Source organism: Daucus carota, chromosome 4 (genome assembly GCF_001625215.2).
Source record: "Daucus carota subsp. sativus chromosome 4, DH1 v3.0, whole genome shotgun sequence".
Taxonomy (NCBI): Eukaryota; Viridiplantae; Streptophyta; class Magnoliopsida; order Apiales; family Apiaceae; genus Daucus; species Daucus carota.
The window spans coordinates 45238772-45254808 of NC_030384.2; the positions used below are offsets into that span (position 1 = coordinate 45238772).

Below are 16037 nucleotides of genomic sequence, written 5' to 3' on the forward strand. Positions count from 1 at the left end.
GTTGGTGGTTTACCAGTAAAATTACTGTAGAAACAACACAGACACGCAGTTAACGGAGGCGCGTTATCCAGTCCACGTCATGATTGAAGAAATGGCACAAACACCAACTAAGAAAATTGTGGATTACTATTGGTTGGGGGTAAAAAGATGAGCAAATTCCAAATTCCAGATCTACCCACCCAGGCAATCAGGCAAGCAAACCAAGCGGGCCTCACCTCACCCACTACCACCAGTCCAACACACTGGTATCTATAAAACCCCTCACTCTCCCTCTCTCTCAACTCGTGTCTCGCCCATTTCTCTCCTCTCTCGCTGTACTCTATTTGTCTCTACTACTAATTTAGCAGCAGAAACATTAACCTACTACAGCTTCTTCCTCCCTACTGGTACGCCCTATCCTTGTTTCTCTACATTTATCATGTCATAATGCTCAATTCTCCCGTTGTTTCCCCAATTAACTGAAACAGTAGAATTATTGTCACATTAATAATTCTCTAGATGTTTATGATTTAGCTTCGATCCAGATTTCGACACTGAAAAAGTATAAAATTATTAATTAACGTGTATATACCTGTTAGATCTTAATTTTTTTAATCCTGAATCTCAATCGAGGAATTACTGTGCATGTGTGTTTGCTGTTTACTTCTGCGTACTTATCACTGTACGTATGCATTGTGTTTGTGCTTTGATTTGCTGCAATTTAATGCCGTGATGTAGTTAAGTAGCAGTCATGTTCGAAGTTAGTTGCGGTGGATTTGGATGTTTAATTATAAATTGGAACGTTTAGATCTAATCAGAGAAAGAAGATGACATGCAGATCCAAATAGAAAAAACAGAAAAGAAGAAAAAACAAACTTCTAGATCTGTAGCGGAGTTCTTTTGCTTTCTTTTAGATCTGATACGAGTTTAAGTTCTTCCATAATTTCACTAAGTTTAGACAACTGACATTGTGTCTTACTTAGTTGATTCTTTCTATCTGGATTCAACAAGTAGAAGTTTAGCTATACTTAGGTATAGAATTTATTATTTACTAGTTTGTTTTGTGAGTTGTCGGTTCATTGCTCATTATGGCGTGTTCTTGAAGTTATTTTAGTTTTTCACTATCCTGTTATAAGTGGACCTCTGTCATAGTCAAGTTATTGTTGAAGTCTTTTGGCGGATATTGATATCAGTTGTCCTTATGTAATATTTGTCTGCTGACAAAGTTGTTTTGCATTTATAACAATTTGAAGTTATTTTTAGTTTGTATGTTGTGTGCATGAGTTTGTATGAGAACTACCAGCTACCTAATTGAATTTCACATTTTCTTGAATTAGCAAGTACTTCTTAACAGCCAATTGCATTATATTTGAGATTCCAAGGCACATTCAGTGTTAACTAACTACTGGATCATTCAGTGTTAACTAACTACTGGATCATGTTGTGGTGGCAATTATGTCGGACTTTTTATAACTGAAGTGAAACATTGATTCTTTTGAAATTCAATGCCATTTGTGCATTTAAGACATGCGTATATTTTATTATGCTCCAATAGTCCAACTTATATGATATAATATTTTTCTGATTTGTTCAGAGCAATGGCATCACACATTGTTGGATATCCCCGCATGGGCCCGAAGAGAGAGCTCAAATTTGCTCTTGAATCATTCTGGGATGGGAAGAGCACTGCTGAGGACTTGCAAAAGGTGGCTGCTGACCTAAGATCATCCATCTGGAAGCAGATGGCCGGTGCTGGCATTAAGTATATTCCCAGCAACACTTTCGCGTATTATGACCAGGTTCTCGATACAACTGCTATGCTCGGAGCTGTTCCTAAAAGGTACAACTGGAATGGTGGTGAGATCGGGTTTGACACTTACTTTTCTATGGCTAGGGGTAATGCCTCTGTTCCTGCTATGGAAATGACGAAGTGGTTTGACACCAACTAGTAAGCCTTCACTTCTCTTAGAAACTTTCAACTAAAATTGGACTCTTTTGATTCTAATACTGACAAAACATTGTTATGTAATGTAGCCATTACATAGTTCCTGAATTAGGACCTGATGTGGCTTTCTCTTATGCCTCACACAAAGCAGTGACTGAATACAAGGAGGCTAAGGCGGTAAGCTATCAATTTCTTTTTTTACTTTTGTGTTCCACATATCTCTACGTTACTAATTAATTTCATATTAACCAACATAATGAAGTGTCAAAGGCTCCAATAACTTACTTATGCAATTCTGCTTAATTATACCAAATTTGCATGCTTGAGTGAATATGATTCTATGATTTAAATATCAGAATATTTAAGTAGTTGTGGGCATCTTATGTAAACCTATATATATCTGCAAGTCAAATTAATTTTATACATGTAGGAAATATAATTTAAGGGATGGGGGTAGAGATTTATTCTGTCAGATAGTGATCTTTAAGTTCTATGCAGCTTGGCGTAGATACTGTCCCAATTCTTGTTGGCCCCGTGAGCTACTTGTTGCTATCTAAGGCTGCCAAGGGTGTTGAGAAAAACTTCAACCTTCTTTCCCTTCTAGACAAGATTCTGCCAATCTACAAGTAAGAATCTGAACTTCCCTCCATTCTTGGTTCTATCATATAGAAAGTGGTTTAGAGTTGAAAATCAAACATCCACATTTCACAGGGAAGTAGTGGCTGAATTGAAGGCTGCAGGTGCTTCTTGGATTCAGTTTGACGAGCCCACCCTTGTAAAGGATCTTGAAGCTCACCAATTGGAAGCATTTACTAAGGCCTATGCCGAGCTAGAATCATCTCTATCTGGCCTTGATGTCCTCATCGAGACCTACTTCGCTGATGTTCCTGCTGATGCATTTAAAACTCTAATTTCTCTAAAGGGTGTTACAGCCTTTGGTTTCGATTTGGTTCGTGGAGAAAAGACTCTTAATTTGATCAAGAGTGAATTTCCTTCAGGCAAATACCTTTTTGCTGGTGTTGTTGACGGAAGGAACATCTGGGCTAATGACCTGGCATCGTCTCTCAAAACCCTTGAATCTCTAGAGGCAGTTGTGGGAAAAGGTATATTTTTTGATATAATGTATAGCACTAGTGATGTTTTCTATTCACCAAAAAATTATATTGGAATCCTTGTTTGCAGACAAACTTGTTGTTTCAACATCTTGCTCACTTCTCCATACTGCTGTGGACCTTGTTAATGAAACAAAGTTGGACTCAGAGATCATATCATGGCTTGCATTTGCTGCCCAAAAGGTTGTTGAAGTTGATGCCTTGGCCAAAGCACTGTGTGGTAAAAAGGATGAGGTACATGTTTCTGCTGATAACCTATCTATTGGTTTAACTTTTAGAGCTGACAGGTTCAATACGGCAATATTATCTTTTTTTCACATTCATACAAGTTGTTAATAATGCAAATATACAGTTCAGTTTTATCCATTAATTAAATGTATTATATATTTGCAATTCTAATCTTGCTGGGTATATCATCAGGCAATTTTCTCAGCCAATGCTTCAGCTCAAGCGTCAAGGAAGTCCTCCCCAAGGGTGACTAATGAAGCTGTTCAGAAGGCTGTAAGTAATTTTTCCTGCTTTCTTTATTACAGGCGGCTACCTTATGGGCGATTAATCTTTACTAACCTGTGAACTGTTGTTTCTCAGGCTTCCGCTCTAAAGGGTTCTGATCACCGCCGTGCTACCAACGTTAGTGCAAGACTTGATGCACAACAAAAGAAGCTTAATCTCCCAATTCTCCCAACTACTACCATTGGATCTTTCCCTCAAACTGTTGAACTCAGAAGGGTGCGCCGTGAATACAAGGCAAAGAAGTGAGTGGTTTCTGTCATCTGTTCTGTTGTATGTGCATTAGTTTCAGTATCATAAAGTTTCTGACAACTTTTTGTCTTCATATATTCAGGATTTCAGAGGAAGAATATGTTAATGCCATCACAGAGGAAATTAGCAAGGTTGTCAAAATACAAGAGGATCTTGATATTGATGTCTTGGTCCATGGAGAACCAGAGGTAAAAAAGAATTATCCAGTCACCTATGCTAGCAAATCAATATTCAAGCTTAGCAAGAAAATACATGCAGTACCGTAAGGTAGCAGGTCACATAAAGTTTGTTGATAGGTGTCTTATTATTGTTTTGTCATGTAGAGGAATGATATGGTCGAGTACTTTGGAGAGCAGTTGTCTGGTTTTGCTTTCACTGCAAATGGATGGGTTCAATCTTATGGATCTCGCTGTGTGAAACCACCAATCATCTATGGTGATGTTAGCCGTCCCAAGCCAATGACTGTTTTCTGGTCTTCTAAAGCCCAGAGCATGACAAAGCGACCAATGAAGGGAATGCTCACCGGCCCTGTTACCATTCTCAACTGGTCCTTTGTCCGCAATGACCAACCCAGGTAATAAAGTGTAGTTGCAATCTGCGTGCAGAAGCTCTGTAGACTTTATACGAGCAATTCATCGTTATGGCAATACTGCAATATTCTGACAAATTAAAAGCTATTTTGTGTTTGTAGATCTGAGACTTGCTACCAGATCGCTTTGTCTATTAAGGATGAAGTGGAAGACCTTGAGAAGGCTGGTGTCACTGTCATCCAGATTGACGAGGCTGCTTTGAGAGAGGGACTGCCTCTTAGGAAATCTGAGCATGCTTTCTACTTGGACTGGGCTGTGCACTCCTTCAGAATCACCAATGTCGGGGTTCTAGATACCACCCAGGTGATCCTTAGCTACCTTTCTCTAAGTCTTGGTCACATTTATGTATTGTATAATGTTTTTTCTGGGCTTGGATCACTTACTGTTATAAATTACTGACAGATCCACACCCATATGTGCTATTCCAACTTCAACGACATTATCCACTCTATCATTGACATGGATGCTGATGTTATTACCATTGAGAACTCTCGATCTGATGAGAAGCTACTCTCTGTCTTCCGTGAGGGAGTCAAGTACGGTGCTGGTATTGGCCCCGGTGTCTATGACATCCACTCTCCTAGAATACCATCAACAGAAGAAATTGCTGACAGAATTAACAAGATGCTTGCAGTTCTTGAGACCAACATACTATGGGTCAACCCCGACTGTGGACTTAAGACTCGCAAGTATGCTGAAGTGAATCCAGCGCTCAAGGCTATGGTTGATGCTGCCAAGCTCCTCCGAACCCAGCTTGCCAGTGCCAAGTGAAAGTGAGATACAGGATGGAGAGTCACCGTTGTTTCCTAGTCCTGAAAGTGAAAAAAAAAACTCATTATTAATTACAATAACTGTTGGTGAAATATCACATAGGTGGTTAGCTTGCCTCTGGGCATTTTGTTTCCTTGTTTTTACACGTTTTGGTTGTGCCTAATATATATTTGATATGTCATCCATTCGGGCCTTGCCTTCAAGTTCTGAGTGTTGGTTTACCTCAATATATCAAATTTAAAGTCCCGTTTGTGCATTATTCTTTTATATAGTTAGCTGAAGCCTGAAAGTCTTCCGTCTTTTCACTTCGTCAATGGAAAGCAGCCGGTCATTGATAATATTGGCCATCATAAAATCTGTGAAAATCATAGACTGTTATCGAATCGTCCTCTTTTAAAATTGGAGCATGGTAGCCTGTTCTGCTCAGAGCTAGATAGTTTGGTTTATCCAAAATCCAACAGACTATTTGAAAACGTTTGTGTGTATTTTTGTTCCCTAACAAATAAAATAATCGTCAAAGTAATAGACTTCATTAGTAAAGTAATGACTTCCTGTAAAATGATTTCCCTTTCAAAGAAGGATTTCAAATTCATCATTTTTACCGAATTTTATAATTACTTTCTAAGGATAGTTAAATGAAAAAAAATAATTTCCAGGAAATTTCTTTTAAAAAAACCCAAGAATCTATATTCCGGAACATATTTTTCAAAATTAATTTATTTTCATGTAAATAAAATAAATGGAGCCCGAGCCTGATATTTCCCTGATTCACTTTGTACCATTACCTCCGCCTAAGCCCACGAACCCTGAATATAAACTTTAACCCCTCCGCCCAAATTCACGTATGAACCTCAACTGAACATAGACTTCCCTTGTGCCACCTCCACTCAATATGAACCTCAGCTGCTAACCAACCCGATCGAATCATCGAACTCAAAAATAGCATCAGAAGTAACCAACCCTCTTGACTGATCAACTCTCAATATAACTTTAGCTCTAACCAATCCTCTTAATTGATCAACTCAAGCGATTACATGCTTCATAAAAACTGCATTGGTCTACGAGAGGAGCTGGCATATGAGTAGCCAGTAGGCTTCTCCTTTCAACTCCGGAAAGTTTCAAATTACTGTTCACACATCCTCATCCATCAAACTGAATACTGGATTGGTCATTATAAGATTACTATACCTTTGTTGAGGTCAAAGAACTAGGTTCAGCTTGTCAATAAACATCATATACAAAAGCACAGTAACATTCTGCACAACATTTTTTTTTGCTGCTAAATAACGTTCTGCACAAATCAATTGTAAGAATCCAAAAAAAAAAAGAAGAAAAATGCTTTAAGAGATGCTCAGAGCAGATGCTAGACTAGCACATCCTTTACAATCGCCATCAGGAGGAAGCATGTGAGCACTGGATTTTTACAAAAAAAAAAAAAAAAAAAAAACAATCTCCTCTCCAAGATAAAATTCAGGCAAAGTCACTGTCAACAAACAGCTAGTATCCTGCGCATCTCTTTTGTTTACTCCTAACCAACTCAATCTGCAAAATATTACAGTTTAACCAGACCCCACAAGATGTTAAATATCAGATATCAAACATTTATGTCAATATATGATTATGAAAATGCTACATTTTTACCTAATTCAAACTACACAATTAAATGTATATCAATATCTTTGCTAAATGTCTTTATCAAAAAGTAAAATTTGTCACCTATTAAAATTAGGGGAGTGATGTTTTGGGGGATTAGTGCACATTAAAGATCCAAACTAGGAAAGAAAGAGAAGTGATAGTTAAAGGACTTTCCTTGTGATTTCAGGTTCATAAAGAGGAAGGGATATAGATTTCAAAGGAGTAAAATTTTTGTAGAAGTACAGGAAGAATGAAATTTCAATAATTATTAGAATATAATGTGAGAGAATCTCTTAAAGTCATCCCAAAGTGGATAAATACTCAAGGCAGGGAAATCATTTTCTTTTAACTAGTGCTAAGCCCCCGAAATGGGTGCCAAAAAAAGTTCCCGAATGACATGGCAGAGATGACATGTCAAAATGAAAAGTTTTAATAGGTTTGATTGATGTAAGTACAGGGATCGTTCTCATTATTTATTTATTTAACCAATTAGATCGAGACGTGTGGCATTTGGGAAAAAATTTGGTAACCAATTTGGGATCTCTCCTTGAAAAAGCTGGGAGCATAACTGAATGTAGTTATGATTTCACCCCTTTTTTTTCCCTTTCCTCTCCAACTTAAAAACTCAGAAACAGTGTATTTGAATTAGTTCAGGTAATATATGCTAGATAACAACATACAAACTTGTAAGATATGGGCTTAAAAGACATTTTCCGGTGAGAATATGGATAGACTTACATCTTTGAGATGTACCCCTATTTCCATGGTACGGAGCTCTTTGTCTTGGCTGCAGATCATAATGGCAAACTGATAAGGAAAATCATCTTTAAAACAAATTTTAATAATCAATTTTGAAAAGGAATGTAAATTGTAAATGTAGAAAGGAAGAAGCTGATTAACAGAGCTTAAAGTAATAAGGATGATATCTAGTTTTCAGTTTACACAAAGAAGTAGGTGTCAATAGATCGAGCCTGATTTCTTGAACAAATAAAATAAAACGAAATCAATAGTACCGAAATATCCATGTACATTCAACTCAGTGTTATTAAACATGGGATGCGCACTGAAGGGAAACGCCTCCTGGGGGCATAAGCACAATGCACATTGCGCGCGCAATGCGACTCAGCCACTCGTGTGGATTTGCGCATTGCGCGCGCAGTGAGACTCGGGCGGATTTGCGCATTGCGTGTGCAATGCGACTCTGGTGGATTCATTGTAAATATATAATGCAGAAAATATTATGAATTAATAGATAAGAAAATACATTCATAAGCAAAATAGAATTGCCAAATTAATCATTACATATATTCAAATCTAGAATAATTTAAGGTCAAAGTAACTAAGAAATGCAAAGTTATCCCGTTATCTTCTTCTTCATCATCAGAATTCACAAATGACCTTCTTCACTGCTATGATTCGGATCCTCAAGAAGGTATCATAAATATTAATATACTTAGGCTTCAGCAGTTAGCAATAAGAATAGTCGGTATGTAATCAGTACCAGTCATTATATTCAGTATAATAGTATATGTATTACATACAAGTATAATCAGCTATATACAAGCTATGTTACTCTAACTCTTCATTTTGCCTTAAGTACACTTGCCGAACACTCGGACATGGTATGGGCACTCTCACACTTATCTAAGGCCAAAAACATGTAAATTTTCATACCTGAGGATAACAAGGATGCCGTTCCATCCCATAAACTGGTCCTGCAAAGCAAAAAACCATTGCCATAAAAAACACCATATCATTGAACGACCAAATTGACATGCTAATTAAGCTTACTAGATATATAACCAGCTGTCTGTTGGTGATGTGGAAGACAAGTCAAGCTAACACCACCTCTAGGAACACTGTAAAGCCCAAGAAAAGTAAAAAGGGGATGTGAATAATAGTCTTACATAAAAAAAATGTTTAGTGCTTGTGCAGGAGTATTTCAATTGACTTGACCAGAAATGATATTTAAAGAGGCATAAACGATAAAGAGACCTTGGATTTGTTACTGGGTAAGATCCTTCTACCCGTGCTCGGGGATGCCCTCTGGGATCTGAAAAATGTAAACCATCTCCCTGCAAGTGCAAAATTGATGGCAATGAGAGAGAGGGGGGGAGGGAGGGAGGGGAGGGGGGGGGGGGGGGGGGGGGGGGGGATCGAGAGAGAGAGAGCTCATATATAACATACCTGTACAGGAAATGGACGCTTCTTTTCAGGTAGGGAATAAGAATGTTGACGATCAACAGAGCCTGAGAATGGAAGAAAAACCCATGTGAATACAATGAGACGTCACAACGATTGTTGGTAAACAGAGTCGGGAAAAGATAGTAAGAAGTATATGAATTACTTGCATGCAGAATGAAAGTATTGCAAATTGAATGTCAGGAAGTTAATGCATAAGATTTCGATTCAAATTTCTTTCAAACAGTCAAAAATTCAAGCCTGCCTTCATTCTATTGATGACCTCACTTGGATCCTCTAAAACCAACTACAATTCTATATTCATGTTATATAAATTCCATACCATCTTGATTAATGAATATCCTTGGATAATATGCTAACATAGAAATATATCTTCTGTATCTTAATGAAGTTAGATGGATAATAAATTTCTTAATTACCAAATTAACTTCAAAAGGTCAAAAAAAAGTTTTATACGGTGAAAAAATTAAGTAAATTCAATGTCTTTCCCAAAAACTGATCATCTAGATTCTTTTAAAAAATTCAAAAAACCTGCAGGTCTGTAAAAGCATGGCGTAAGGAGTGAAGTTTATCTTAGTTCCTTATCAAATTATAATATTACTTTAAGTTGTTTATTTTTTATTCTCATTTCATGATCAGATCTGGTTATTAGAGAAAAGATTTTTCCTCCATATGCATCAGAACACAATGTTTTCTTTAAAACATATTATTAATTTTACATATTTAAACTCTTACCGAATCAGCATTCTTTCTAAATTACTAAGTTGTTGATTCATATTGCAGGATGAAACTGGTTTTAAATCAAGTAGCATCATTTCTATATACTAGCTTATAGCCCGTGCAAGGCACGGGAGCTTTTTAATTATTTATAAATTTTTTAAATATATTTTAAATGGTGGGAAAAAAATTATTTTATAATAATAAATTAAAATTATATGTATCATGCCAAAGTATTAAATTCTTTCTATCAAATTTTAAATTATTTTAAGTAAAATATGTGACGCCAACTCCTATTAGATTATATAATGTGATTTAAATATTTTTCTAAAAAATTTTATGGTTCGAGATTAAAATTGATAAACACAATTTGTTTTGAATTAAGAAGATGAATCATAAACATGCAATAACATGGTAGAATTTGTTTTGGATTAAGAAAAAGTTTTTGTATTCGTTCCTCACATAAATCGGGCTTATTAATTTAAAAATATATTAGATAAAAATAATTTTGTGATGGTGCGATTTATATGATTCTACAAATAAAATTGGTAGAAAATATTTATTTTGGATTAAAAAAATCATAAACACATGAAATACAAAATTTGTTTTGAATTCAGGAAAGGAATTATAAACATGCAAGTAGATATCAGTTGTCTTATGCAACAGATGTTATTTTTGTTCTAATCTAACGGTGTTTATTTGTTCAATATACGATCCGATGGATAAAAATAATTTTGTGACGGTGCGATTTATACGATTCTGCAATTAAATTTTGTAGGAAATATTTATTTTGGATTAAAAAAACCAAAAACACATGAAACACAGAATTTATTTTAGATTCAGAAAAGGAATTATAAACATGTAAGTAGATGTCAGTTTCCTTATAGAACAGAATTTAATTTTGTTCTAATCTAACGGTGCTTATTTGTTCAATATACGATCCAAGATAAGCTTTTGGACCATAGGACCATGCGACCAAATTATCTCCCTTACGCTTATTATATATAAGTATATAATGTGATTTTGATTATGTGGCCCGTGCTTAAGCTTTCAGAAGTATAAGGCTATTACATAGTTTGAGACAAATGAATAACAACAGGTGAAGATAACACTATGTTCTATTACTAATTTACGTACAGATATATAAAGTTTCAATAACAGAAAGAACTATATTTAGAAAATAATCAATGAGAAGATCAATATGACAATATGTATAATGCAGTACCTGTAGTTAAACTAGGATTTGTCAGCCTCGTTGATGCTTGTTCCCTCAATAGTTGTAAGAGGTCAGAAGTCATAGAAGACCTCTGATCCACTATCATTTTGTCATAATTACTGCTGGGAAGATTACTCGTAATTCTACTTCCCTGCAAGCTTTTGACAACTAAAAGAAAGAACAAAGCTTAGAATAAAGTCAAAAAAACATCTTAATAGAGAAGCGTGTAATATCATTATACTTCTGCCAAACAACTTTACAATGAAATATTACACCGTTTTACTGATGGACATTCAAGGTGTGAAAATTTATATAGCTCCACGATTCATTCAAGGGAACACTTTAATAGATCAAATATTTTGACGAGACAACGGCCATAAAATGCCCTCCGCCTCCCAATAAAATTAAGAAAGCTCACTTATGAGGATATAACCAGTGATACAAAACAGTAGAAAAAATAAAGGACTTCACATAACAAATATTTGACAGGCTATAATCATGTGAGACTCATGTGGGTTTCCATTCTGCTTTTGATTATATTCTTTACAGAGAGGAGTTAAAAGGTATTTTATCTGCTGACCTCTCGGAATTGGTTTAGCAAGAGAAACTTTGATCTTGACCTGGAAAAATGTTTTGGCAAAAGAATCTTAGAAAGCTAATGAAACTATGCCTGACTATATATCAATGCTACACACACACACACACACACACACACAATTTTAGAAACCTCGTCATTAGATTGTTCATGACTGAATCTGAATGCTTCAACACAAGCAAGAGCAGCATCACGAGTTGTATAGTTTACAAATGCGTAGTCTTTTCTCCGAGATGATGGCATATCTCTGGCAAGAGCAACATTTTCTATATCACCAAATCTTTTGAAACAATCTTTCACTTTTTCTTCGTCCCAAGAGGAAGGCAAGTATTCGGCATATACTGATTTCACCTATAAGTGGCAGAGGCAAGGTAACTGGATTTTCAAGCAGAAAGTAGCTATAGCAAACTCAACATGATGGCCACAAATTTAAAATAACTAATAGCATAGATGTTTATGCATCATGTATAGGGATATTTATATCAACATTACGTACATATAGAGAGAAGGTGAGTTGAAGTCAACTATAGTACAAAAGATATATTAGAAAATAGCATATATCAGTAATTATCAATGTAGACAAACCAGAGTCTACTTACAGTACTCAGCTCACTTTCTTCTGGCTCAATTAGGGGTTCAGCCCACACAACTTTTATATTCAGGTGCTTCCCAAATACACCCCTTTTTTGAAGTTTCTTGAATGCATTTTGAGCATCTTTATGTGACTCCAGCTCAAGAAATGCAAATCCACGATTAACCTCAATGTTGCTAGGATCAGGCATGACAGTAACATGATCTATATTCATAACACCAATCCCCTGCAACAGTTTAGTTACCTGTAAAACATAAGAAATAATTGAGATGTGTTTTTTAATGTGAAACCATAATTTTAGCTGGGTCGTTAGATCAAGCTAGAAGATTACATCATCACTTTTCCATTTCTTGTTGAGATTACCAAGAAACAATGTGTCGTTACCCTCAACCGGTGACGTCCCGCAAAGCTTTCCGCATATCTAATATTTGATATAACAACAAAAGACAATGAGCAGTCAACCATATATATATTAGATAATATTTCAAATCTTTCCTAACAGCTCGTAACTGTTATATCATGAACTTAATTCACTGATATGCAAACATAATAATAAATATTACTTTAAGCCGCGATACTAATATATTAACATTTCATGTTACCTCAACTTTGCGGTATTTAATCAAAGCCTTCTTGGCATCAGCCGCTAGATTGTAGCGCACAAATGCATATGCATTCTTTTTGGTTTTACTACTGTTTACCACTGTGACATCTTTAATCTCTCCCAATACTTCAAATATCTTTCTAATATCTTCCTCCCTTGTATCCTTGTCCAATCCACCAACAAAAATTTCTGTTCTCCGCCTCCTACGCCGCTCTAGTGCTCCCATTTCCCCACTCAGTATTGTATCGCCTACTGATGTCTCTGCCTTCATTTCAGCAGAGTCACAACATTGCTCTTTACCGTGCACTCCCTCTTTTTGCTTGCAATCCTCACTTCCAATTTCCAGACTGTTTTCAACCCCCTTTTCTTGCTCCCAATCCTTAGTTTCTGGCTCCAAGTTGTTTTCACCAACACCACAATTCTCAGCTTCCGAACATACAATACATGTTGCCTTAGACTCAGAAGCATCCACAGACTTCCCAACAACATCATTAGATTCACAATGTCCAGTTTGCATTGCAACATCATTATTTCGATCACTCATTTCAACATCCACGGACTCAACGGTCTTTATATTAGAATTTTCAACTGCCATATTAACACACTCATTGCTCACAAGTTTAACATCACCAACTACTCCATTCCCTGAATCTTGAGTCACCGCCTCAGTCTGCTGATGATTAACCTTTCTAAGCACTTTCCTCTTGACAATCCTCTTCACAATCCTAGTCTTCTTCTTTTTCCCCACATTTTCCGTCTCTGTTTCCGCACCCCTTTTTTCACCCCCACCACTATCATTCTCCATTTCTTTCTCAACCAGGGTTTCTCGTTTTAATTCAACAGGAGTTGGTATTTCAAGATTAAAAACAACTGGGGCTGTAATTTCCTGACTATTTTTAACCACCTTTTCTTGCTCCCAATCCTTAGTTTCCGGCTCCAAGTTGATTTTAAAACCCTCCTCTTGCTTGCAATTCCCACTTTCTGAATCCAAGCGGTTTTCAACTACACAGCCATGATTTTGTTGTTGCACATGATTGACAATATGATCTTCCAAATGAGTCCCAGTTACAAAACTGGTCACAACACAATCTAAACCTGAAACTTTAGATAAATTTTTGGTCGATGAGCAATTCACCTTCCCTTCCACACAACTCTCAGTATCCTTATGCACTGTCACGGCATCAGGACTAGGACAATGAGACTCTCTACGATTTTTAACAAGTTTAAAACCCTCCAAATCCTTTTGTATTTCACTAACAACACCACAATTCTCAGCTTCTGACCACACAATGCATGTTGGTTTAGACTCATAACCATCCGCAGACTTCCCAACAACATCATTATTTCGATCACTAATTTCAACATCCACAGACTCAACCATCTTTAAATTAGAATTCTCACCCGCCATATTGGCACACTCATTGCTCATAATTTTAACATCACCAACTACTCCATTGCCCAAATCTTGATTCCCCTCCTCAGTCTGCTGATAATTAACCTTTTCAAGCACTTTCCTCTTGACAATCCTCTTAACGACCCTCTTAACAATCCTAGTCTTCTTCTTTTTCACCCCATCTATCGCCTCCGTTTCCGCACCACTTTTTTCACCCCCACCACCATCATCCCCCGATTCTTTCTCAACCAGAATAACTCGTTTTAATTCAACAGGACTTTCCGCGGCCCGAGACACTGTCTCACTAAAACCCTGATCATCACCCTTGATATTTCTCCCATTAATTAGGTCCTGAGCTAACTCATCAACCGGGGCTGTAACTTCTTCAGAACAGACCAAATTGGCGTTTGATTGAAATGGGGTTTCAAGATTAGGGCTAACAACAGCGTAGGGCGGTAAATCTTGAACATTACTATTAACTGGGGGTGTAATTTCATCTGAATGGGCTAAATTAGGGGTTGATTGAGATGGGGTTTCAAGATTGGTAGGGACGAGCCTAGAGCGCAGCGAATCTTGAACATTGCTATTAATTGTTCTCTCGTTAATTTGGGTTTGGTGTGACTCAGCAAATGGGGGTGTAATTTCTTCGACATGGGGTAAATTAAGGCTTGAATTTGATGGGGTTTCAAGAATAGAGGGAAGTGATTCTTGAACTGGATTTGGGGTTTGTTGAGGATCGGAGGGTTTGGACTTGCGGGCGGGGCGCCTGGTTAGCGAACTATAAGTGAAGCTTTTTCTCATGTATTTCTTGGGAGGCATTTTCGCTAAGTGCAAGTTCTGCTCTGTTCAGCGACGTTTATATATGTCCTGAAGGTCCTTGGTGCATTCAACCGAGATTTTCGCCCAGATTATATTTAGATTTTGAAGATTAATTAATGTTTGTTAGTGATATTTGCGCATTCTAAATTGATTATTGCACACCTTTTAGTGATCATTTGACCAAAATAACCTTCTTTTTTCATTTTAGTCTTTACTTGTTAAGATGTGAGGGTACGGGATGATAGTTTTACCCGACGAGATGATACTCGAATTCGAATCCGATTTTTGTGATATGGATCTTATTTTTAGACCCCGAAAAAGTTTGAATTTGGATCTAAATCTCAGGTGTTTCGAATTGAGACCCAACTCAAAATCCGAAATCCGATTTAAATCCGATTTGAACCTAAAATATTATGAATTATTGTGTATGAATATTGACATTTACCCAAAAAACCTGACGGATCATATCTGGATCTTCATTTTCTAGACCCGAACTCGGACCCGAACCAAACCGGAATATAATGGATTGGGCTTGACTTTCAAGAAACCCTACCCGATCCAACTTGTTGTCATTCCTATACAAAAGATAGAGGTTATTTTAGTCATATAGAAATACAAGGTGTGCAACTATCAATTTAGGTTGTACAATTATCACCACCCTTATAATACAGTATATCATTAAAATCTTTAAGGTATGATATTTAAAATCTGAATGTAATTCATTCCCGTCATGGTCATCAATTGACCCGTCGATTCAAAATTTAACGGAGAGTTTTTAATAAGTCAAATTTTTTTAGGATGATACTTGAGTGAAGAAAAATAATTCTGCATGGACGAAAATCAGCTTTAATGATGGTGCTGAGTGGTAGGCCCTTTTGAGTGCGGTTTGAATCATTTATATAGGCGGAAGTATGCGCCTTATTGAGCAGAATGCGACATTCACTTAAAGAAAGGAGACAGAGCCTTCATCGAATTTATTTTCCGATCGGAAGGTCGACATGCATTCTACGAAACTCGAGATCCATGGCTACTCACTTTCTTTCCAAATAGGCTCTATCATTGAATTGATAGGGTAAATGTTTATTGGGATAGGTCGGTGTGTTTC

At 36.7% G+C, this 16037-nt stretch overlaps 2 protein-coding genes across 2 annotated transcripts; one reads left to right on the forward strand and one right to left on the reverse strand.

Annotated features, from left to right (window-relative positions):
- The first annotated feature begins 101 nt into the window (after positions 1-101).
- LOC108218583 (5-methyltetrahydropteroyltriglutamate--homocysteine methyltransferase) lies at positions 102-5405 on the forward strand. Its single transcript, XM_017391583.2, has 12 exons — positions 102-386; positions 1574-1927; positions 2014-2101; positions 2423-2550; positions 2636-3027; positions 3107-3270; positions 3457-3537; positions 3625-3791; positions 3881-3986; positions 4122-4372; positions 4490-4691; positions 4791-5405. The coding sequence occupies exons 2-12, from the start codon at positions 1578-1580 to the stop codon at positions 5157-5159; spliced, it is 2298 nt and encodes a 765-aa protein (XP_017247072.1). The 5' UTR covers positions 102-386; positions 1574-1577; the 3' UTR covers positions 5160-5405.
- On the reverse strand, positions 5284-15017 carry LOC108218989 (uncharacterized). The gene is made up of 12 exons (XM_017392201.2): positions 12719-15017; positions 12448-12537; positions 12124-12360; positions 11657-11875; positions 11510-11549; positions 10939-11097; positions 8982-9043; positions 8790-8869; positions 8586-8653; positions 8469-8509; positions 7533-7581; positions 5284-6701 (listed from the first exon to the last, which is right to left on the reverse strand). The coding sequence occupies exons 1-12, from the start codon at positions 14930-14932 to the stop codon at positions 6697-6699; spliced, it is 3264 nt and encodes a 1087-aa protein (XP_017247690.1). The 5' UTR covers positions 14933-15017; the 3' UTR covers positions 5284-6696.
- Between the last annotated feature and the right edge of the window lie 1020 nt (positions 15018-16037).